Source organism: Lampetra fluviatilis, chromosome 34 (assembly GCF_964198595.1).
Source record: "Lampetra fluviatilis chromosome 34, kcLamFluv1.1, whole genome shotgun sequence".
In the NCBI taxonomy this organism is placed as follows: Eukaryota; Metazoa; Chordata; class Hyperoartia; order Petromyzontiformes; family Petromyzontidae; genus Lampetra; species Lampetra fluviatilis.
This window is the reverse complement of record NC_136308.1, coordinates 12,041,782-12,065,451: the sequence shown is the minus strand read 5'-3', so window position 1 is coordinate 12,065,451 and position 23,670 is coordinate 12,041,782. Positions and strand designations below refer to the sequence as shown.

Below are 23,670 nucleotides of genomic sequence, written 5' to 3'. Positions count from 1 at the left end.
CGCTAATCATCGCCACCCCCCCCAGCGGAAGACTTCACGCCCGCTCGCAGGCCGGGTGCCGAGTCGCATGGCGCAAGGACAGCTGCCACTGGGGGTTCCCTTCAAATGGCTTAGATGAAGATGCGATGCTGAGGCATTTATGCAAGCGCCACGATACACGCCAGATACACCACCGCACTCACCACCACACAGACACCACCAATCACCACTAACCACCACACAGACACCACCAATCACCACTCACCACCACGCAGACACCACCAATCACCACTCACCACCACACATACACCACCAATCACCACTCACCACCACACAGACACCACCAATCACCACTCACCACCACACAGACACCACCAATCACCACTAACCACCACACAGACACCACCAATCACCACTAACCACCACACAGACACCACCAATCACCACTCACCACCACACAGACACCACCAATCACCACTCACCACCACACATACACCACCAATCACCACTCACCACCACACAGACACCACCAATCACCACTCACCACCACACAGACACCACCAATCACCACTCACCACCACACAGACACCACCAATCACCACTCACCACCACAGACACCACCAATCACCACTCACCACCACACAGACGACACCAATCACCACACTCACCACCACACAGACACCACCAATCACCACTCACCACCACACAGACACCACCAATCACCACACTCACCACCACACAGACACCACCAATCACCACTCACCACCACACAGACACCACCAATCACCACTCACCACCACACAGACACCACCAATCACCACACTCACCATCACACAGACACCACCAATCACCACTCACCACCACATCGACACCACCAATCACCACTCACCACCACACAGACACCACCAATCACCACTCACCACCACACAGACACCACCAATCACCACACTCACCATCACACAGACACCACCAATCACCACCACACAGACACCACCAATCACCACTCACCACCACACAGACACCACCAATCACCACACTCACCACCACACCGACACCACCAATCACCACTCACCACCACACAGACACCACCAATCACCACTCACCACCACACAGACACCACCAATCACCACTCACCACCACACAGACACCACCAATCACCACTCACCACCACACAGACACCACCAATCACCACTCACCACCACACAGACACCACCAATCACCACTCACCACCACACAGACACCACCAATCACCACTCACCACTACACAGACACCACCAATCACCACTCACCACTACACAGACACCACCAATCACCACTCACCACCACACAGACACCATCAATCACCACTCACCACCACACAGACACCACCAATCACCACTCACCACCACACAGACACTACCAATCACCACACTCACCACCACACCGACACCACCAATCACCACTCACCACCACACAGACACCACCAATCACCACTCACCACCACACAGACACCACCAATCACCACTCACCACCACACAGGCACCACCAATCACCACTCACCACCACACAGACACCACCAATCACCACTCACCACCACACAGACACCACCAATCACCACTCACCACCACACAGACACCACCAATCACCACTCACCACCACACAGACACCACCAATCACCACTCACCACCACACAGACACCACCAATCACCACTCACCACTACACAGACACCACCAATCACCACTCACCACTACACAGACACCACCAATCACCACTCACCACCACACAGACACCACCAATCACCACTCACCATCACACAAACACCACCAATCACCACACTCACCATCACACCACCACACACTCAATCACCTCTCACTGCTCACATCTCACCAACCATACCAGACACGCCTCAACAATCACCTCAAGAGCCACCGCTGAATCTCCTCGTTGGCCTCTGGCCTCACGGTTCCCTCCATGATCATCAATACGATCCATAAATCTTGGCTAAATCAGCCGGTAAAAATCTCAGAAATCATCGATCATCGCGTTTCAATCTGAGCCGCCGATCAATTCGTTTAATCTTGGCCGGCCATTACGTCCCAACAGCTCCACGGCAACGCGCCTCCTCTCGGCCATCGATCTTCCATTCCACCCCCCACTCTACCCCCTCCACCCCGCCCTCTCCTTACCCCCCCGCCCCACACCCGGACAAACCCCTGGAATGTGGATCGCTCATTTGTTAGCTTCACTTTGCGTCGGGTGTGGGTTTTTGTTTTGCACGTTTGCAGCTGATCACCAGGCTCCCTCCCTCCCTGTCACCCCTCAGCTCCCCCGTACTCCGCGGGGGGGAGATGTCAGGACTCGCGAGGTTGGTGGCAGCAGAGAGACAGCCGTCACCAGCGGCAGCGCAGTGCCGGAGCTTACACGGGGCGAGCGGCTTCGTGGCAGAGAGGCCTCCTCCATCGAGGCGCCAGCGGCTCGTGTGTTCAAATCGCTGTCACCAGTTCTTCCGGCCCCACTAATTGTGCACCCGTGTGCCTGTCCGGCAAAATAAATCCCACCGACACGGACGCAGGAGCAGTGACACTGCTGCTGCTGTTTTGTTTGGGATTTCTGGGAGGCTTGGCTGTTGCATCTGGCATGGATCGGCGCAAATCCGGTGCAGGGGGTTGTTGAATGGAGCAAAGTCACTCTCCTGCACGCTCGCTTAATCTCCTTCTCCTCCTCCTCTTGAGAATGGGGCTAGCAAGCAACTAGACCCTGACCCTAACTCGCCAACCAACTCGTCTACCCAGCACCCGCGACACTCTTCCCAGACCCCGCGACACCCTCCCGAAGCCCCTGCAAGGAAGTTAGAGTATTCTAAATGCTTATTCCATTTCAGATACACTTAATTTCACGTAGAGTGAAAACTTAATTAACATGTAATCAATTCCGTTTCTGGAAATGACTTCTGCATTACAGGGGTAACAATTTTGCCTCCCCTGCCCACCTCCTCCCCGAACTGTGCAGCTGGGTGCATCACTAATGATGATGATGATGACGACAACAACAACAGCAACGACGAAGGCAATGACAGTAATCGCAATAATTGTACCCAACTCATTTCGGCAAAAACTTCCCATGGTGCCAGCAACACGCAACGGTGCCGTTGTGGCTACGATCATTGATGACAACATTAATCAAACGGCCCAAACGTCGACGCCGAATCTCTTCGTAAAAAAAATGTTTGTTCCCCCATCCCGTAACTCGACTGCTTTGGCCCGAATCTCTGTTCCGATTGTTTCGGCCTCTGATTCGTATTCGCTTTGTCGCTCGCGCTCCAGTCGTTCACCGTTATGTTACTTTGAGCTCTGTCACTATGGGTGACCTGGGTCACTCGTGCAAATGAGACTCATCCCGGTGCTCTTTGAGCTCTCCTCCGGCTGAGCGACTCAATTGGACCTGACTATGGAAGGTCAGAGCCACCACAAAGTTGAATCTCCCGGGTGGGATCAGGGGTCAGAGGTCACAGGTGAGAGTGCTGAGCCTGGCACTGCCAACATTCTGGTGGGGCGCTGCTGTGGTGAGATCTTAACTACCTCGACTGGAATACAAGAGGTCGTGGATTCAATCCCGACCTTCATGCCTGCTCTATATTTTGAGTTTGCATGTTCTCCCCGTGGTCGTGTGGTTTGTTCTCCAGGTCCTCTGGTTTTTCCCTCCACATTTAGGATCAACATGCGTTTAAAGTATTTGGCTGCTCTAAATTGGCACGTGATATACAACTTTGCTGACCTATCATTAGTGGCCAGGTCGCTTCTGAAAAAGAGCAATATAGCTCAGTGGGCCTTACCTGATAAAATAAAAATCTGAATAATTCTTTTTAGCCACTGTCCGTGATTAAACCGGCTTCTTAAGTGTAGCGAGTTGATGGTCTCAGCCGTATCACCAACAATTGCACGAAAAAACGCGTCATAATTTCCTTCTGCACTTACTTGGGCAAAATTTCAGCCCTGGGAATTACATTTCGGCTTTGCTCTCTCACGTGATGAACATTCTTCTCACATGCAGAGCACGTAACGGACCAGAGGTCACGCGAAGGGGATCTCAAGGGGTGGTTCTGCAATATCCGCTTCCGCGTGCCATTCTCCAGCACGGACAGGCGGCGTGGCGTTCGCCGCGAGAGATTTGGACGAACGCCTCGTTCTGACGCGGCCAACCGAGAGCACCATCGGCGTGAAATTGGGAATAATAAAACATTCAGCGTTATATATTTATTTATATATCTGGTGTGGGCCTAACGGCAGCAGCCCCGTGGTAGCCGGGTGGCGCTCATGCTCGCCAGCGCGAGCGGCCGAAGCCGGCGGGGGTCGTACCGTTACGTACGAAGCGTTGATGTAGTCCGACCCCTCCACGCCGGGAATCGGGGAGAGCAGCACGCGGGAGTGTTCGGCTGTGGGAGAGAAGAGGTGAGAACGGGGTGGGGAGGGGGGGATGAGGCAGGGAGAAAGAGGTAGGGAGAGAGAAGTAGAGGCGGGGAGAGGGAGGGAGAGAGAGGGAGAGGCAGGCAGGGAGAGAGAGAGGCAGGGAGAGGCAGGGAGAGGCAAGGAGAGGCAGGGAGAGAGAGAGCCAGAGAGAGGCAGGGAGAGGCGGGGAGAGGGAGGGAGAGGTGGGGAGACGTAGGGAGAGGCGGGTTGAGGGAGAGGCAGGGAGAGGCGGGGAGAGAGAGGGAGAGAGAGGGGAGAGGCAGGGAGAGAGAGAGAGAGGGATAGAGAGGGAGAGAGAGGGGAGAGGCAGGGATAGAGAGAGTGCGAAATATCTGGGGCAGAGTGGGGAAGGGGGACCGACAGGAAAGTGGTAAGGGAGGGAGGAGGGGAGGCAGGGAGCGAGGGAGGGTAATCATCCATGAAGTGAGGGAGGCAAGGAGGCTGCAATCGCCCACACGCTGCTGCTGCTGCTGCTACTGCGATTGGCCGATCTGTATTCTGCCGCCCAGGGACCCGGAGCGCATTGGCAAGCGCCGCACGGCGCACGGCCGCTGGTACGGTGACAGTGGGGGGGGGCAGTCTGGATGTGGTGTGCCGAGCTGGCACTGTGCGATGCGCCCGGACAGCTCGCGTGCGAACGGGCAACAGTGGCGCCATCCCCGGTGCTGCCGCCGCTGTTGCCTAGGAGCGGCGCGGCCTTCGGCTCCCGGCACACCACATCCAGTACTGCCCCCAACCTCCCCTCACCCTGGCCGCTCTAACTCCGGTCTAACAGCGGCTCAGAAGTTATTCGGCGGGAATATTTTTTGACGCCCTTGAGGACAGAATGAGTTATTTATTTCCCCTACAAAGGGTTGGCGAGGCGGTGAGTCAGAGAGATATGAAGAAGGCCTTGAGCCTGTACTTGATGACAGGAACTTCCTGAACTTCACCTTTAACCCTGAACTTCACTCTTAACCCTTAACTTACCACGGAAGATTCCCGCAGCCAATGCCGTGATTCGTAAATGATTTTTGGATTTGGTTGCGAGGATCGTTCTCGAGCTCACCGGGTGAGCGAGCGGGTGAGCGAGAGAGCGTTGATGAATTTGGCTGTGACAATCATTCTGCACCTCACCAGGTGAGCTGAGCTGACACGATCACAATCAGCGCATTGCTGAACACTCCGTGACTGCGTGACAATTTAATTTGGCCGTGTCGGGTGGCGGAGGCTCTTGACAACAACAACAAATTCGGTCAGGTCATTACGTAGTGGCCCGACACAAAAACATCTATTGCAATCAGCCATTAATTGCAATCAGCCATTAATTGGCTGATTGCAATTGACGGGTGGTGGCTATCCCTCCGCTTGCAGCACGTTCGCCCTCGCTCCCAGTAATTGGGTTTAATTATAATTCAATCCCTCATTGTTTTGCTCAGGAAACATTGCTTTGTTTATATTTTGAACACCTCTTTTATCATGCTGATTATTTGTGTAACGTTTATGTACAGACGCCTTTCGTTGAAATGCAGTGCTTAATGTAAATACATAAGAATGTTGAAGAAAATATCAATATGTAAATTAATACCAACGTGTCAATAAATAACAAACGTGCGGCACCGAGTGGCTCTGGGGCAGAGCGAGCGGCTCGCGATTGGGAGGAACATGAGTTCAACTCCCGGTTGGGGGGTTGATTCCACAACATTTTGCATCCGCGGTATTTTCGCATCCACGGTTTTCTTTCGGCATACCGATTTGCAAACTGCGTGGGCATGGGGTAGTATTGCGTATCCCGCGGTTCAGCGCGGCGACCGGCAGGACTTCAAATCACCCTGCAAGCGGCGTTCCCTCCGTGCATCGTCTCATCCCCCAGCTCCCACCACCGCTCCCTTCCCACCATCACCACCGCCGCTCGCACAGCGGCCGTTGTAGCGCGTGAACGTTGTCGCATCGCTTAGCATTATTCTGCATTTCCTGACCTTTAATCGTTGTTTGTTTGCATGAATTGTGCCCCTAAATCGTGGCCCCTGAGCGCGCGACTGGTGCGAGAAGGTGAAGCAAGTGCCAAAAGGTCCAGTAAAAGAGTGCGGCGTGGGTGGTCCGCTTCATGGGGTCCAACAAGTCCACCATTAGAACCTCCCTCATGAACTCATCCTCATTATCGTCATCACCACGGACTTCAACCCTCAGCATTAAAGGTAAAGAACTTGATGTTATTGTTTTTAATTATGTTATTTGAACTTTTTTATGTTATTGTGTATTTTATTTGTGTTTAGTGAGGGAACGGGCAACTTAAGCTTTGACGAGTGTGACCACCGCGGCCGAGGTTGCCCTGACCCCCTATTTCCCATAAGGCCTTGGCATTGCCAACCGCGGCGGTTTTCAGGAATGCAACGTAACCCCCTGCCGGTTCACGAGGGATGGTCGTCCCACTTTGCGGGGAGGGAGTCAACAGCGGTTGTCCTCCACGTAGACTCGACCCCCGCCATACGAATGTGGAATTAACGCTGGTGGTTTAGGGCCAGCGGCGGCCGTTACCGTCGGGTGGGTGGGGGGGCGGGGAGGGGGGCGCGGAGGGGAGAGTCCCTCCGCAACGCAGGAGCCGCTCACGCCGACTTCGCCGTCGGCGGTTGGAGCCCGGCGGCCACGCCGGCCAATGCCGCGGCGTGGCACGGTCACCTTGAGATGGTGCGTGCGCCGCCCGCTTCGCTCACAGCGGGACGTTAACGATGCCGTGATGTTGCCGTGAGCAAGGCCCGCTGCGTGTGTCTGTAGTCGCGGTGCAAATTTGGAAAATGACGCACCGCGAATTACCCAAACTGGGATCACGCGCGGCAATCAGCGCACCCCTGCTGTAAGCCGACCATAATTGGCTGTGAAACGTAGCGTCTTCATTAGAGCCCGGCGCTATGAGAATGGCGCAAATACCAAATGTGCAAAATGATCACTTGTTATGTTTGTACGCAGGTGCGCAAGTGTGTGCTGCGTGCAGGTGCATGTGTGTGTGCTACGAACGTGTCTGCTGCGTGCGTGCTGTGTGTTTGTGCTATGAACATGAGTGCTGCGTACATGCGTGTGTGCCATGAACGTGCGTGCTGCGTGTGTGCTCCGTGCGTGCTGTGCGCACTGCGTGTGCGTACGCCACGAACGTGCGTGCATGCGCAAATGTGCGTGCCTGGGAGCACCGCGTTGGCGCGGTTCTTGACTCGGTTGCAGGCCTTGCCGGCACTCGTGCATTCGCCATGTCGGGATCCTCCCCCTCCTGTCCCCGTCAGCAGCTGTCAGGGGAGCACCAGAGCGACGTCATCGCACATCGTCGCGGCCGTAAAACGTCAACGGCACGAGCAACCGGGGCCATGGCGCGCTCATCGTTAAACCCTCTCAGACAAATTGAATCCCTTGCAAAAGTTCCTCTCCGCTGCAGCCGCCGCATGACTGGAAGCAAATAAATAAAGCAAACCCTCACGTCGCGATAATTAAATTTCGTATTTTAATCAACGGAAGGAATTGAGTGGAATTTCAAGGCACAGTGGTGGCAGGTTGGGTGGAAGCAGGGGCCACAGGAGAACCCACGCTGTTAGCGAGAAGCAACTATAAAGGCCACACAAAGAAAAAAAAAACCCCTATACGTGGGGTGGTGGGTGGCCAGCACCACGCCCGTCCGCCTCTGTATCCTGAGTGGCGATGTTTACACATCACACCGAGTACCTATTTGAGGCTGAGTCGACTTAGGAGAGGCCTAGGACTGGTTTAGATAAACGTCACTGGTGTTGGTGGCCGTGAACAGCCAGTACCAGGTACATTGTGTGCCGTTAGTTTTGGCAGTGGGAGGAAACCGGAGAACCCAGAGATCATAAAGCTGCGCGCAGAAAGGCGCCCGCATTGGGAGATCTAACCCACCATCACCCTGCCGCCGACATTGGCGGTGTTTTTCACCGAAGACCATTTGAGAGCGAGAGATTTTCACTGGAGGAGAGACGTCGCAAATTTGGAGCGATGCGGCGCCGTCCACTTTGCGGAAACCTGGCAAAGCTGAGCGACGAGATCCGTCACGAACGCCCCTGAAGACGTCTGCACGTGCAAATTCGCGTTCACGAGCAAAGAGCTCGCGACGATTAACGGCATTCGCACCAGCACGTTCAACCGCGATTAGCGACGGGGGCCAGCGCGAGGTTTGAAAATAGACTTTCCCAGTAATGCCCGAAGTGCAGGGAATGCAAATGATTAAAAAAGCAATTATCCGACGGTGAGCAAATAACAAAGTGGCCCGCTCGCCCATTCGGGGTCGGCTGGAATAGAGAACCGTTTGGATCGCTGCTCCACGTACGACGGTACGTCGCGGTGAAAATAACAAGGTTCGGGTCCAGCGTTCCAGCTCCCGGGGATGGAGGGGGGGGGCTTGGCACAATAATTCCCTCTGCTGAATTTGAGAGGCCGGGCGGGGGGCCGCAAAAAGTCGTCGCGACCCCGGGGGTCAAGGTGCAGCGGCGCACCCGATGGGGAGAATGCCTCCGAATTGGCGCGCGACGTGGGAGACAAGCGCAGGAAGCGGAACAAAAGCTGCGGGGGAGCGTGCGGATGAGCGTGGTGAGGTGCACGCTGGGAGCTACGCTGCGAAATTAGAGATCAGTTTAACATGTAGGCTTGGTTACTCCAAACTAAACTTAACAATTGTTTTCATAGCTAACGCCCACTGTGCAATATGGATCTTTTTCAAAAGCATCCTGGCCATAAATGATGGCTCAACAAAGTGGCTTATCACGTGGAAATTTACAGCAGATAAACGCATCATGTTGTTTCTAAATGTGGAGGGAAAAACCGGAAGACCCGGACAAAAATCCAAGCGACCACAGGGAGAGAGACACTGCCATGACCACAATCTAAAGACCGCTCACCACAAAACATTTCAGAAATGTGATTGGGCGCTACGTCGTCCGGAACGTCGCCCCTTATATATCGCCCAGACTGCCTCAGCAGCAGCAGACCAAGCTTTCCCACCTGAAGACTGACGCTTGTGTTGCACCCGAAACGTCGTGATTCATTTAATTTTCTACCCACGTGACTTAACCGAAAGAACCAAAGAGTATGGATTCCTGCAGTCACAAAAGTTTCAAATCAAAAATATCCCCCATGTTAAGGCCAAAGACACACGTGCACACACGTGTGTATGCACACATGCACACACCCACACACGTGTGTACGCACACATGCACACATACACACGTGCACACGCATGCGCGCACACACTTGCACCAACACACCCGTAAAAAACGCATTTGTTGTTTAAAATACGGATGAGAGTCACTCACACGACTCTGCTTGTGCATGGCGGTGTGGCCGGTCTTGGCGTGCGGCGTGAGGATGCGGTTCACGTAGGCGTGCAGGCTGCCGGCCGGCACCTCGGTGTCGCGGCACGTCACCGCCCCCACCAGCGCCTCGTGGATGAACGCGTACTGTTCCTGCTCGTGTGGGAGCAAGGGGGAACACGCGAGAGCAAGGGGGAGCAAGGGGAAGTAAGGGGGAGCAAGAGGGGAGTGTGAGTGACTGTAGCGGAGATTTTCGATTTAAAGCTTTCGTGACTGCAGGGATTCATCTTCTTGGTTCTTTCGGTAAAGTCGTGAGCCAATATTTGATACGCCGCGTTCATCGGGTGGCTGTAAGTTGCACGCGTCTCCCCTCGCCTCCCCTCCCCTCCCCCTCGCCTCCCCTCCCCTCCCCCTCGCCTCCCCTCCCCTCCCATCATCTCCCATCGTCTCCCATCGCCTCCCCTCGTCTCCCCTCCCCTACCCATCGCCTCCCCATCGTCTCCCCTCCCCATCGCCTCCCCTCCCCATCGACTCCCCTCCCCTCCCCATCGTCTCCCCCCCCATCCCTCCCCTCGCCTCCCCTCGTCTCCCCTCCCTACCCATCGCCTCCCCTCCCCTCCCCATCGCCTCCCCTCCCCATCGCCTCCCCTCCCCATCCCCTCCCCTCCCCCTCGCCTCCCCTCCCCTCCCCATCCCCTCCCCTCCCCATCGCCTCCCCTCCCCTCCCCATCCCCTCCCCTCCCCATCGCCTCCCCTCCCCATCCCCTCCCCTCCCCCTCGCCTCCCCTCCCCTCCCCATCCCCTCCCCTCCCCATCGCCTCCACTCCCCTCCCCATCCCCTCCCCTCCCCATCGCCTCCCCTCCCCATCCCCTACCCTCCACATCGTCTCCCCTTCCCTCCCCATCGCCTCCCCTCCCCATCCCCTCCCCTCCCCATCGCTTCCCCTCCCCTCCCCATCCCCTCCCCTCCCCATCGCCTCCCCTCCCCTCCCCTCCCCATCGTCTCCCCTTCCCTCCCCATCGCCTCCCCTCCCCTCCCCATCCTCTCCCCTCCCCATCGTCTCCCCTTCCCTCCCCATCGCCTCCCCTCCCCATCCCCTCCCCTCCCCATCGCCTCCCCTCCCCTCCCCATCCCCTCCCCTCCCCATCGCCTCCCCTCCCCTCCCCATCCCCTCCCCTCCCCATCGTCTCCCCTTCCCTCCCCATCGCCTCCCCTCCCCATCCCCTCCCCTCCCCATCCCCTCCCCTCCCCATCGCCTCCCCATCGTCTCCCCTCCCCTCGTCTCCCCTCCCCTCCCCATCGTCACCCCTCCCCTCGTCTCCCCTCCCCTCCCCTCGTCTCCCCTCCCCTCCCCATCGTCACCCCTCCCCTCCCCATCGTCACCCCTCCCCTCCCCATCGTCACCCCTCCCCTCCCCATCGTCACCCCTCCCCTCCCCATCGCCTCCCCTCCCCTCGCCTCCCCTCCCCTCCCCATCGTCTCCCCTCCCCTCCCCTCGCCTCCCCTCCCCTCGCCTCCCCTCCCCTCGTCTCTCCTCCCCATCGTCACCCCTCCCCTCCCCATCGTCTCCCCTCCCCTCCCCATCGCCTCCCCTCGTCTCCCCTCCCCTCCCCATCGTCGCCCCTCGCCTCCCCTCCCCATCGCCTCCCCTCCCCTCCCCATCGTCGCCCCTCCCCTCGTCTCCCCTCCCCATCGCCTCCCCTCCCCATCGTCGCCCCTCCCCTCCCCTCGCCTCCCCTCCCCTCGTCTCCCCTCGCCTCCCCTCATCTCCCATCGTCTCCCCTCGCCACCTCTCGTCGCCCCTCGTCACCACAGCGATGGCACACGGCACCACACCTTCTCACCGCACCACACATCATCACACCTTCTCACCGCACCACACATCACCGCGCAATCTCACCGCACCACACAGCACCATGCCGCCTCACCGGGCTGTGCACGAGGTGCGCCCGCTGCGTGCGAGCGTGCCGCAGGAACGCCGGGACGTTGAGGGCACCGCGCTCCCGCACCTGCTGCAGCATCGAGTCCAGCACCACGAAGGTGCCCACCGCGCAGCCCCCGGCACAGCCACGCATGCCGCACCTGGGAGGGGCGTGGGGGGGAACAACCAATCATAAGCGGCCAGCACGGTTTCCGTGCCGATTATTCGAGCGATCGGTTACCGTGCCGATTACTCAAGAGATCAGTTACCGTGCCGATTATTCGATTGACTGATTCCTACACCGATTAGTGATTTGATCACTCAACTGATTGGACAGCACGAAAATAGTTGGGGGGGGGGGGAATAGTTTCTGTTCCCACGTGTGCCGCTGGATAGGAGGTGGTCAAGAGTAAGGCAATGTTCGTGGCGTGCATGAGTCGGCAAACATTCGAGCGACCGATTATTCTGGTGGAATGATTCGCGACCGCCCACCCGCAGCAAGCATGCGGTGTGCGCAATGATTCACCGCCACTACTGCTACCGATACCGCCACACACATGCCACCGCCCTCCCCCCCCCCCTTTCTACCAGCGATCCGATGTCTCTTCACGATTCGGGTTTGATACGATTCGGGTTTGGCACAATATTTTACCAGGTAAGGCCCCACTGAGCTACACAGTAGCTCTTTTTTCAGAAGCGACCTGGCCATCACATATAATAGCTCGACGGAGTGGCTTATCGCGTGGATATTCATCACAGCAAAATACTCTAAACGCGTGATTCTAAATGTGGAGGGAAAAGCCAGAGGACCCAGAGAAAAATCCATAAGACTACGGGAAGGATGTGCAAACTCCAAAGATAGAAACGTCAGGGTCGAGATCGAACCCACCACGATGTCCTGCATACCAGGCATTTAACATCTCGCTACTGTGGCACCCCAGCATTTTTATTTTTTTTGGCACTGTTTTATCATCTTGATCTTCTAGTTATTATTATCATTACCGCCGCTGCTGCTGTTGCTGTCCCTTTCGTAGCGAAGCCGACACCGCCGATCTGCTGCCGAAGCCACTTAAACCAGAGCCCCGTGACCCTCACGCTGGGGACGTTCGTTTTAATAACCTGCAAAGAGTGTTCATCGCCTGCCAATCACGCCGTCTCTATGTGTCTCGGAGGTGGAATTTATCCAAATTAAGTGAAAAACCAATTGAATGTGATGGGTTTTTTTTTGTGCAGTCACATGCGACCGGCATTAGAGCATCGACTCGCTACGCTTGAGAGATGGGGAAGGAGCCATTGTTTAATCACGGTGGGCAGCGGCTGAGATCCGGATTTGAACCCAGGAACTCAGCTGAGGGGTCAGCGTCTGACCCCTGAGCCACCGGGCCGCCTCTGTCCACGCGCATACATACTGAGCGATGCTGCCGGCTCCTGGCCCAGGCATCGAAACACACAAAGAATCGCCTGTGAGAATATGTATACACGTTTATATTACAATCCCTCACGTGGCGAACATAGGCGCAAAAACAAAACCCGATCGCTGCGTTCGCGGCCGACACGAGGCCCTGCGCACGATCGCCGGGGCGAGACTAAAGACAGAGCTGCGGCTAAAGGTGGGGGGGGAACGTGCGCACGCGGGAGCTCGTCAGTCGCAGAGATGGAGCGATAAAGCCGGTTTGCGCCCTTGCGTGTTGGCTGCACGTGACAGTCAACCGTTGTTGCATCGCGGGACGACGAGCGATGACTAAGGGTTTGGGCAGCCCTTCATCCGGCGGTGGGTCGATCGTGGCCGACGGCGATGCGGGCTACAATGACGGAGTTAACGCCTCGCACAAGGCGGCCCAGTAGAGGCGGCCCAGTGGAGGCGTCAACAAGGGATGGGGGTGGAGGGGTCGGAGGTCGCGTACCCGGAGGTGGGGGCGTTGCTGGACGGCGGGGCCGCAGGGGTCACGGGGTCGGCGGACACGGACAGTTCCAGCAGGGAGGGGCGCGAGGGTCCCCTGCACGCGACCAGAGGTCAGTGGGGGCGAACGTCAAGTGCCTACACACGCCGACCCCTGCATCCCGACTCGCTGTGGCGTGACGACCCTCCTGTCTCCTGAGAGACGGGCACATCGGTGTACGGTGTGGGGACACCTGCACCCAGCAGTGGATAGAGCTGCTGCTGCTGTTCATGACAATGACTATGAACCTCAGAGAGGGCATTACACAAGGTGCCCCATGCGTGATGGCGCAATCTGCCAGTGCCCTTCTTCCTCATCATTGCCTCTGCTATTTTAATCCTGGGCGCAATGCTATTCGTGTACCGGAGGGTGCTTTGTTTGCTTCTCGGTTTGTAATTCGCATCTCACGTCTCGTGTTCACTCTGGGCAAACTTTTATTATTTTTGGTTAACCCATAAATGCTTTACCACACCGTCAAGTTTTGAATGTTTGGCAAGTAATGATTTTATGATTTGTTGAAAGGTTTTGCCAAATGTTGCACAGAGAACGTGAACTGCCGTGTGTCTGTTATGGATCATGGTACGCACACAAAGAGCCCCCGTGTAGCCTTAACGAACTGGTGAGACAAGTACAATTAGCGAGCAGCACCTATCAAGGCCGCCACGGTACACGAGGGGGTGGGTGGCCAGCACCATGCCCTGCCACCTTTGTTTCCACAGTGCTGACGTTCATACGCTGCACCAGGTACTCATTTGAGGCCGAGTCGACCGCGGAGGCCAAGGACCAGTTCAGATAATTGTCACTGGTGTTTGCCGTGAGCGGGAATCGAACTCGGGTTACCGGACTCGGAGCATTGAGCGCTAACCGCTGTGCCAATGTTCCCCATGCAAATGGTGCACACGCACGCATGCACACACGCACGCACTTACCCGCAGTGCACGAGTGTCGGGCCGGCACCCTGCGCGCGCGTCCCGGCCGACGCTTTGCGCACGAACGCCAGGAGGGGCCAAGCCACGGAGGGGCCCCCCAGGGGGGTTGGGGGGCCCTCCATGGCGTGGCGCGCCGAGAACGCCCAGTGGCACACGACGCGCTCCGGCACGCGACACCGCTGGGAGCCCTGCGGTGGCGATGTGGCACCACACACGCACGCACACAAGCAGAGTCGCACAAAAAGACAACAACCACCATTTGCCACAAAGTCGTGGTGACGTCACCACAGCACTTGTGCCAGGCTATGTGCACGTAAAGGCCCCGTGACCTCCCGCTGCCAGGTCACGGGACAGACCCAAGTGCCATGGGTTGCCTGAGATGACTGGCTGTTGCACCACCTGTGCCCCCTACTGTGCCAACTTGCTGTGCTTTAGCCACCCGGTGCTCCGCTCGTTGTTGTGAGCGTCACTCCTCCGCCCTACGTTGTTGTTGGAGGGCGACTGCCTCCAACTGCCCAGTAGCGTCCTTCACGAGCCTCCTCCACAGAGGCCGATCTTGACACCGCTGGTACCAGTCATCGGCAAGTCCACTCAGCTCCACATCCTCCTGTAACACATCACTCCATCTCTTCTCTAGCCCGTGCCGTGCCCGTTTAGCCCCCTCTATCCGGCTGTTTAGGCATGGAGTGGCCGGGCATGCGGGCTACATGACCCAGCCAACGCAGCCTTGCCTGCCGGAGGAGCTCACCGATGGGACTTTGTCCAGATCTTTCAAGGATTTGTGAGCTCCTCACACAATCCAGTCTGGTTACATCTCGGATGGATTGTAGTCAGGCCAGCCTAAATGTTTCTAACCAGCGAAGATGTTCCATTAGGGGGGTCCACATTTCGCAAGGATAGAGAAGGGAGGGCATGACCGTGGCCGAGAAGACCTGAAGCTTCATGTAGAGGGGAAGACCAGGTAGCTTCCACACAGTGTTACGCAGCCGATGACAAAATGCTGCTCGGCTGATTTGGAGCGAGACCTCTGCTGTCAAACCGGAGCCGGTCATGTGCACACTGCCCAGGTATGTAAAACTCTCCACTCTCTCCACAACTGCCCCAACATACACACACACACACACAATACCGCACACACACACACAGTTGCAGACACACAAACACAAGTTGAATTGTCATTGTCATCATCACAGTCAGCCGCATGTCCATGTCTGTGTGCACATTCAACCCGGTGTCCAATTTACATGTGTAGTGAGTTCCAGGGAGGCTGACGACAGAGTCGAGGCACACTCTATTATTAAACTCAAGGACAGTACAATACTTGAAGGAGTAACGGCCCATTCACCCGTACTAGATGGGAAAACACCCCTAGCACTAATTCCCCTGTCCTGTTCCGAGTCCTCCTCTAATAGTGCTACGGGAGGCTGTCTGATCCGGCCCTGGTAAAGCACGGATCCCGGCACCCAGCTAAGCCAGCCTTGCTCTTACAAGAGCAGAGGTCCGAAAGCTCTTGGGGCCGCGCCGCTGGCTTGCCCAGCTCGGCCGTGACAAGGGCAGCGAGACAGGGGAGTCCCAGGGCCTATTCTGCCGGTCTTCAGACTTCACTGGTAAGCTTCTTCCACACTGGCCCCGAGCTCTCTGGCTCCCCGCCTTTTATAGGAATTCCCTCCGAGGGGCGGGGTTATGGGGGATCACAGAGCCCCCATGGCCCCCCAGTGGTTAACGGATGCGGACGTGGATGTAGACACCCGTGTGTGGGTGCAGACACCCTGTGTTTTCTGTCCGCCCTTCTCTCCGTAATAACCCCTACATCACCCCCCCTGTACAGCCCGCAGCCGTCCCGGCTGCAACAAAACCCCTCAAAAACCAACAATAAAGACTTAACACAGTCAACATGCGTGTGCCCCGTAACAATAACAAGAGTAACAAACAACCGACGGTCCCCTATAAATACCCCAGCCCCAACATGCAAACATATGTACAGAGTTTGATTCCCCCCCCAAAAAAAAAAAATGTGAGCGAGACCCCACGGCAGCGGAACACGCGCGGGAAGCAATTCACAACAACCGGCGCGTTTTGGCACGTGTCCGTGCAGCGGGCCCGTCACAAGGGCCCAACCCGGTCGGGCCGGCGGCGGGTGTTGACAGTTCAGGCGCACGGCCCTCCGGCTTCTCGGACGAGCCTGCGCCGACCCCCTCGGGGGAGGCTGGCGGCCGAGAGGGCGTTAATCCTTGGACCCCTGAAGGCGGAACAGTTAGCAGCGGATCAGAGGCTGGTGGTGAACCCGCCCTCCAGGAGTCAGTGGACCCCCCACATGTTCGGCCACAGTTGTGAGAGGAAGCATGTGGCGCAAAGAACGGCTTCAACCGTGAAGGGTGGACGAACCACCGACGCTTCCCCCATTTAATGCGAACACATTGGGGTCGCACAACCTGCACAATTCCCACAGGGCCTCTCCATGGTCGCAACAGTTTAGACGAGGTAGCCAATGGCACCTGGGGACAGTGTAGCCACGCTCTGTCGCCCGGGTGCCATTCGTGCGTGTGTGACCGGTGCAATCACAACCTTTCATTCGCCTTCTGGCGAGAGTCAGAGTTTTGAATAGCCGCCTCCCGCGCCTCAGCCAACTTGAGGATATTAAATTTAACATGGTCAGCCAATTTGGACTTAGCGTGTGGAGTGGAAATTTTCAGCTGGGCCGCGACAGGCGGGTCAACTTCGCGGCCATACATTAAAAAAAATGGCGAGAATCCGGTCGCCGCGTGAGGAGCCATCCTGTAAGCTGCCAGAACTCCCGGGATCTGAAGGTCCCAATCAGTTTGGGACTCAGATACCTGGTGTGATAGCATGGATGTAATAGTCCTATGCAGGCGTTCTACCATCCCATCCGTTTGTGGGTGGTAAGGGGAAGTACGAATTTTCTTCGTACCGAGAAGCTCACACACCTCGTGTAAAAGGGAACTAGTGAAGTTCTTTCCCTGATCGGTCAACAACCGTTCCAGAGCGCCCTTGTCGAGGACATAGCCCTGGACAAAAGCCTCCGCAACGGCTGCTGCCGACTGGTTGGCGAGGGGCCAAGCCATAGGCCATCGTGTGAAATATTCCACGCCAACCAGTAGGTACTTATTACCCCTAGGCGTGGAGGGAAACGGCCCCAAAATATCAAGAGCAACCAGCTCATTAACCCGGGAGACCGAAATAGACTGGAGCGGTGGGCTGGCTCCCCTTGCTGGCGGCTTCCGTTGAGCACACTGGGTACAAGACTGCAAGAGATCGTCCACATCCCTTGCCATGCCCGGCCAAAAGAAATTAAGCTGGAGCATGGCAAGGGTTTTGTGGGTGTCCAGGTGCAGAAGCCGCTCATGAGCAGCCCATACAGCCCTACCCCTCAATGTGGAAGGCACCACCAGCCTGTGGCGGCGGCTCGTCCCGTCCCAATGCATGAGGAGGCCCTGGCACAACCCCCATGAGTCAACGCCCGACTTCCCCTGACCGGATCCTTCCGCGCGACGCCGTAGCGCCAGGAGGGAAGTATCCTCCATTTGGAGGCGCCCCCACTCCGCACCTGACAAGCCCAGTAGGGAATCCTTCCCTCCCATATCAATAGGGCCAACGCCCGAAGGAGCCTCAACGGCGGCCGCAAGGACCCGATCCTGGCCGTCGCTCGCCAATTTGCAACGCCCCGAGCCCAAGAAACAAGTGCAATCCGAAGTGGCCGGCAGGCGCGACAGGGCATCGGCATTAGTGTGGCGAATCCCCTTGCGATATGTTGTTTCGAAATCCTGAATGATCTCCAGCCATCGGGACAACTGCCCCAATGGCTGGTGAATACGCAGGGCATACTGCAATGCCGCATGATCTGTACGGACGGTGAAATGCCGGCCATACAGATATGGCCGGTACTGTTGAATAAAGAAAACAATAGCCAACAGTTCACGGCGGGTGACGCAGTATCTTTGCTCGGCAGGAAACAATACTCTACTACCGTAAGCCACAACGCGCTCCACGCCACCAACAACTTGGGAAAGCACGCCCCCAATCCCTGTGCTGCTCGCGTCAGTGTCGAGCACGAAAAGTAGAGAAAAATCGGGGTAACTCAACGGCGGGGCCCTCACCAAGGCATCACGAAGAGAGTTAAAGGCGGCCTCCTCTTCCGGCCCCCAATGAAATTTCACCCCCTTCACCGTTAAGGCATGTAACGGCTTAGCGATGGAAGCGAACTCCGCGACAAACCGCCAGTAATATGAAGCAAAACCGATGAAGCTCCTAACCTCCCCCAGCGAGGTGGGAGTCGGCCAGGAGCTGACACAACGCGTTTTGGCGGGATCGGTTGAGATACCTGACCGTCCGACGATGTGACCCAAATATCTCACAGATTCGCGGAGCAAATGGCACTTTTGCGGTAAAAATTTCAAATTAGCTGCGCGCATTTTGAGAAAAACGGCCCGAAGCCTATCAAGATGTTCCTCGCGATGTCCTACTAAATACGATCACGTCGTCTAGGTAAATCAAACAGACCTCCCATTGCAAGCCAGCGAGAACCAATTCCATTAGGCGCTGGAACGTTGCGGGAGTTGAGTGGAGCCCCATAGGCAAACGATTGAATTGGAAGAGGCCGTGCGGCTTTCGAAAAGCCGTTTTGGGCTTTGATTCGTCATCCAAAGGAAGTTGCCAAAACCCTGACAGCAAATCCAAGGTGGAGAAGAATCGTGATCCAGCCAGGGCATTCAGAGATTCGTCCATTCGAGGAAGCGGCTAAGCATCGGCCACCGATATTTTATTCAAACGCCGAAAATCAACGCAGAACCTTAGGGACCCATCCTGCTTTTTAACCAACACTATGGGTGCACCCCAAGGGCTGGTTGTGGGAGAAATAATGTCAGAAGCCAGCATGTCATCTACAGCCGATTTGACATGATCCTTTTCGGCGGGACTTAACCGAAAAGGATTTTGGCGGATAGGAGCGTTGTCACCGGTGTCAATATGGTGGTGCAGCAATTTCGTACATCCGATATCATATTTGTGCTTACTAAAGACGTCGGAAAATTCTCGCAAAAGGGTACTCAATTTAGCACGTTGTGAGTCAGATAGGTCAGGTGTCTCAGCACAAAGCGCCTCCAGCCAACCCTCGTCATGGTCTGACTGCAGTTGCGGCTGAGAAGCGGTGGCCACCTGGCCAATGATCAGCGTTTCCGCAGGTACCGGAATCGCATGTGCGAACACGGTTCCCTGGGAAACCACCGCCGTCCGTGTCCCGACATTGAGGACCGCCATAAACGGGTCCTAATCCCCTTTAACAATTGTCTGGGCCGTCACCAAATCTGGCCCATTTACCCCGGCCCTAGACGGCCCCAGCAAAATGCTCTGGTCTAAGACCCCTTTAGCGAACGGTCGACGCAACCGCAGGGGCACGAGCATCTGTGCCCCCGGGGGTACGCGCACCGTTCGAGCAACGAGCGCCTGTACCGTTGCACAGGCTGTACGCAAGGCAGGGGTGGAGGGCAAGAACATTATACGTCGGCCCGATGGAAGTTCGATGCATCCCTGGTCAATTAAAATTTTGACAGGCATTTTGGCCAAAAAGTCTGTCCCCAACAGGCACGGAATTGCCAGAGAGGAGGAGACCAACACCGGCCCCCCAGATAATTTAATGTCCCCGATAGAAATTTGTGCTCGAATTTGGCCGACGATACCTAACGAGCCCCCGTTTGCAGCGTAACACGGTATGTCGACGGGGAGCAACGGCCGACTTTGAACGGGCAGGATATTATAAATTAAATCGGAAATGATAGTCGCCGATGCTCCCGTGTCGATCAATACCCGTACTTCCACCCCATCAATGTGCCCCGTGACAACGGACGACCCCGCCGACGCAGCCACAACACGGTGAGCCAACTCGGACCATTGGCCCGGTTGGAGTGCCCTCCCCATCAAGCCGCGACCCGACGCACCAGCACCCGAACCCCGAGAATCGTGTGTCGGAGCATGTGAGAAAGAAGTGGGTGTGCATGCAGGCCGAATATGTGGGGTGCCACGACTTGCCGGAGGATGTTGTGGAGGCTTTTGAAGAGGGCCGTCCTCAGCCCCAGTTCTTGCTCCGCGCTGTCGAGGAGCCCGGCATCCCGAAGCCACGTGGCCCCGGAGACCACAGTTGTAGCACACGACGAGTGCTCCAGAAGACTTGGGCTGCTCTCGGTGGCTCGGTGCGTCCCAAGCCAGTCGCCCGTCAGACTGCCATCCCGCAGAACGGCCCGCAGCGAAGACCCCCTCGGATTCGGAGGTGGTTGCCGCCACGGTGTGTCCCGCAGCTGCCTTGTTGGCCTTCCTCCGTTGGGAAATCAGGTTGGCATGAATGTGCCTTGCAGCCCGCAATGAAGACATGTCCGCATCATCCTGTGCCAGGATGACGAAGTTCAAGTCGTCGGCCAACAGCAAAATTTTTTCGGCCACCATCGCATCCACCCCTTCCTCGTCCATACGCGGGAAGGCCGCCTTCGCCAACGCCAACAGGGTCGTGCGGTACGCGAGTGGTGACTCCTTGTCGCCCCTCTGCCGCTCATAGAAAAGCTGGCGACAATCGGAAGGCGGTCCATAAACCGTGGCCAGCACTTGCAGCGCCGACCGAAGTGTGGAGCGTTCCGACCTGGGTGCAGCGGTGAGGGTGCCAAGGGCGTCGCTATCCAGCATCGCCGGAAAAGCACGCAGCGCCTCGTTGTCCGTCCACCCAGCCATCTCTTGGTGGGCGAGGAAACGGCGCTGAAACCCACCCCAGTCGCCGCCGCTCGATACGAACTCCTGCAGGGCCGGCAGGCATTGCTGAAATGTCGGCTCCATCTCCGACGATCGCCCAGCTCGTGTACTGTCTCCATGGACTGTATGGGGAGCAATGGCAAACCCTAATGGAGGTCGCGCCGTTGGTGATGCGCTGGTTTCGGCTTGGTCGGTGCAGTTGTCCGCTGTTGATGACCCGGCGACCGCTGATAGGTAGCCACTGCGACCCGCCCCCGCCGATGACGTGGTGCTTGCTGGTTGGGCCCCGCCGCCCGCGTGACGTGCTGGGGCCCCTCCCTCGGCTCCTACTGTACCTGTGGCGGGAAGTTCAAGCCTCCGGCCCATCGCAAAGGCGGGAGTTTCTGGCGGGCGCTGTCCGTCTTCACGCTGCGCCGCTCCCCCCGGCCCCAAGCGAGTTATCTGCTCAAGCGTGATGTCCGCTGCATACAGGAGCTCCGCCAGTCGCGAGTGGGCCAATGCCAACTCATCAGCCGACGTCCCGGCTCTCTCCGACTGCCCTGCAGGTGGTGGAGTCGGCAGCGGTTGCTCAGGTACGTCGGCGGCGATATCTTGCACCGCCTCTACCAAGCTGTCGTCCTCTCCGGGGTCTTGGGTACGAGTTGTCCGTCTCGTATCCATTTTTTCGACCACTTCTGACGCCAGATGTAGTGAGTTCCAGGGAGGCTGACGACGGAGTCGAGGAACACTCTTTTATTAAACTCAAGGACAGTACAATACTTGAAGGGGTAACGGCCCCTTCACCTGTACTAGATGGGAAAACACCCCTAGCACTAATTCCCCTGTCCTGTTGCCAGTCCTCCTCTAATAGTGCTACGGGAGGCTGTCTGATCCGGCCCTGGTAAAGCACGGATCCCGGCACCCAGCTAAGCCAGCCTTGCTCTTACAAGAGCAGAGGTCCGAAAGCTCTTGGGGCCGCGCCGCTGGCTTGCCCAGCTCGGCCGTGACAAGGGCAGCGAGACAGGGGAGTCCCAGGGCCTATTCTGCCGGTCTTCAGACTTCACTGGTAAGCTTCTTCCACACTGGCCCCGAGCTCTCTGGCTCCCCGCCTTTTATAGGAATTCCCTCCGAGGGGCGGGGTTATGGGGGATCACAGAGCCCCCATGGCCCCCCAGTGGTTAACGGATGCGGACGTGGATGTAGACACCCGTGTGTGGGTGCAGACACCCTGTGTTTTCTGTCCGCCCTTCTCTCCGTAATAACCCCTACACATGCAAAGCATCATCGGCATCGCCAGTGGGACCATCACAATAAGCATCATCAGCAGTAGCATAGCGTGGCTGGCATAGACCCCGGTGTAAAATATTTATAAGGGGGGCAGCCCTTGTATAATTTGCCCCCCCCCCCCCCCGGCTCTTCGTATTCCCGGTGCCTGGGCCCCTGCGGCTGATGGGGCCCCAGTGCAATCTCACCGCTTGCACACTCCGAAAGCAACACCACTGGGTCCTGCGTGAGCCTTTGGGTCCGACACGAGTCTCTGAGTCTCTGGCAGAGGTCGCAATCGGGTACCCGATACCCGTACCCTACCCGATACCCGTACCCGGCCGGGTACGGGTACGGGTACCCGTTTGCGACCCTGGTGCGGCCGGGGCCGGGTACAGGTAGGCCGTGAGTCACCGGTGAGTAAACGTTTGTCACTCATTTCGGGTAGGGTACGGGTACAGGTAGGGTACATGTACCCGGCCGGGTACGGGTACCCATTTGCGACACTGGTGCGGCCGGGTACGGGTAAGGAAACAAAACCCGTTTGCGACCTCTGGTCTCTGGGTCTCTGTACGTGAGCCTACGGATCACTCTGCCAGTCGCACAGTTGGGCACGGACCCCGGGTTCAAGACATCAAATTGACCCCTCTACCACTTTCCCATTCCCATTGGTGTGCCCCCCACCCCCATAGCCAGCCTGGTGTCTGGGCAACCCCAGCCAGCAAGGGGGGGGGGGGTGGGGGTTGGTGCCCGGTGCGATTGCACCGCCTGCACACTCCGACAGCTGCGTTGGCCGTGCCTTCTTGAACTTGGTGTTGCGGATGTGGAAACGGCGTGCGGTGTAGAAGGCTCGCGCACGCGACGACTTGAGGGTGACCAGCACGGAGCCGTATTCCTCGCTGCCCTCCGCCGGCCAGTACTTCTCCGCCTGAAGCACACAAACACAAAGATCCTCCCTCTGTCTATCCTTTAACGCTGTTGGGGCAAGTGCTGTTAGTGAGTGCCGAGATGTTAACTACCTCGCCTGGTATACGGCAGGTTATGGGTTCGATCCCGACCGTGACGCCCGTGTGTTTTGAGTTTGCATGTCTCTCCCCCCATGGTCACGTGGAATTTTTCTCCCTCCGCATTTAGAATCAACATCACGTGTTTAGAGTGTTTGGCTGCTATACATTTA

The 23,670-nt window shown here is 57.1% G+C and overlaps 1 protein-coding gene across 3 annotated transcripts in view; it reads right to left on the bottom strand.

The window, feature by feature from the left end:
* Nucleotides 1–23,670, bottom strand: part of LOC144944398 (receptor-type tyrosine-protein phosphatase gamma-like) — a 509,515-nt gene that overhangs the window by 26,369 nt on the left and 459,476 nt on the right. For all 3 annotated transcript variants that reach the window (XR_013639578.1, XM_078872535.1, XM_078872536.1), the window contains 7 exons: nucleotides 23,293–23,421; nucleotides 14,502–14,689; nucleotides 13,537–13,629; nucleotides 11,640–11,793; nucleotides 9,714–9,863; nucleotides 7,580–7,682; nucleotides 4,315–4,391 (listed from right to left, as the gene is read on the bottom strand). Coding sequence is in view for 2 of the 3 variants with exons in the window: in XM_078872535.1 (XP_078728661.1) it covers nucleotides 4,315–4,391; nucleotides 7,580–7,682; nucleotides 9,714–9,863; nucleotides 11,640–11,793; nucleotides 13,537–13,629; nucleotides 14,502–14,689; nucleotides 23,293–23,421 (894 nt within the window). In the remaining variant the exon portion in view is untranslated. The remainder of the gene's footprint in view (nucleotides 1–4,314; nucleotides 4,392–7,579; nucleotides 7,683–9,713; nucleotides 9,864–11,639; nucleotides 11,794–13,536; nucleotides 13,630–14,501; nucleotides 14,690–23,292; nucleotides 23,422–23,670) is intronic.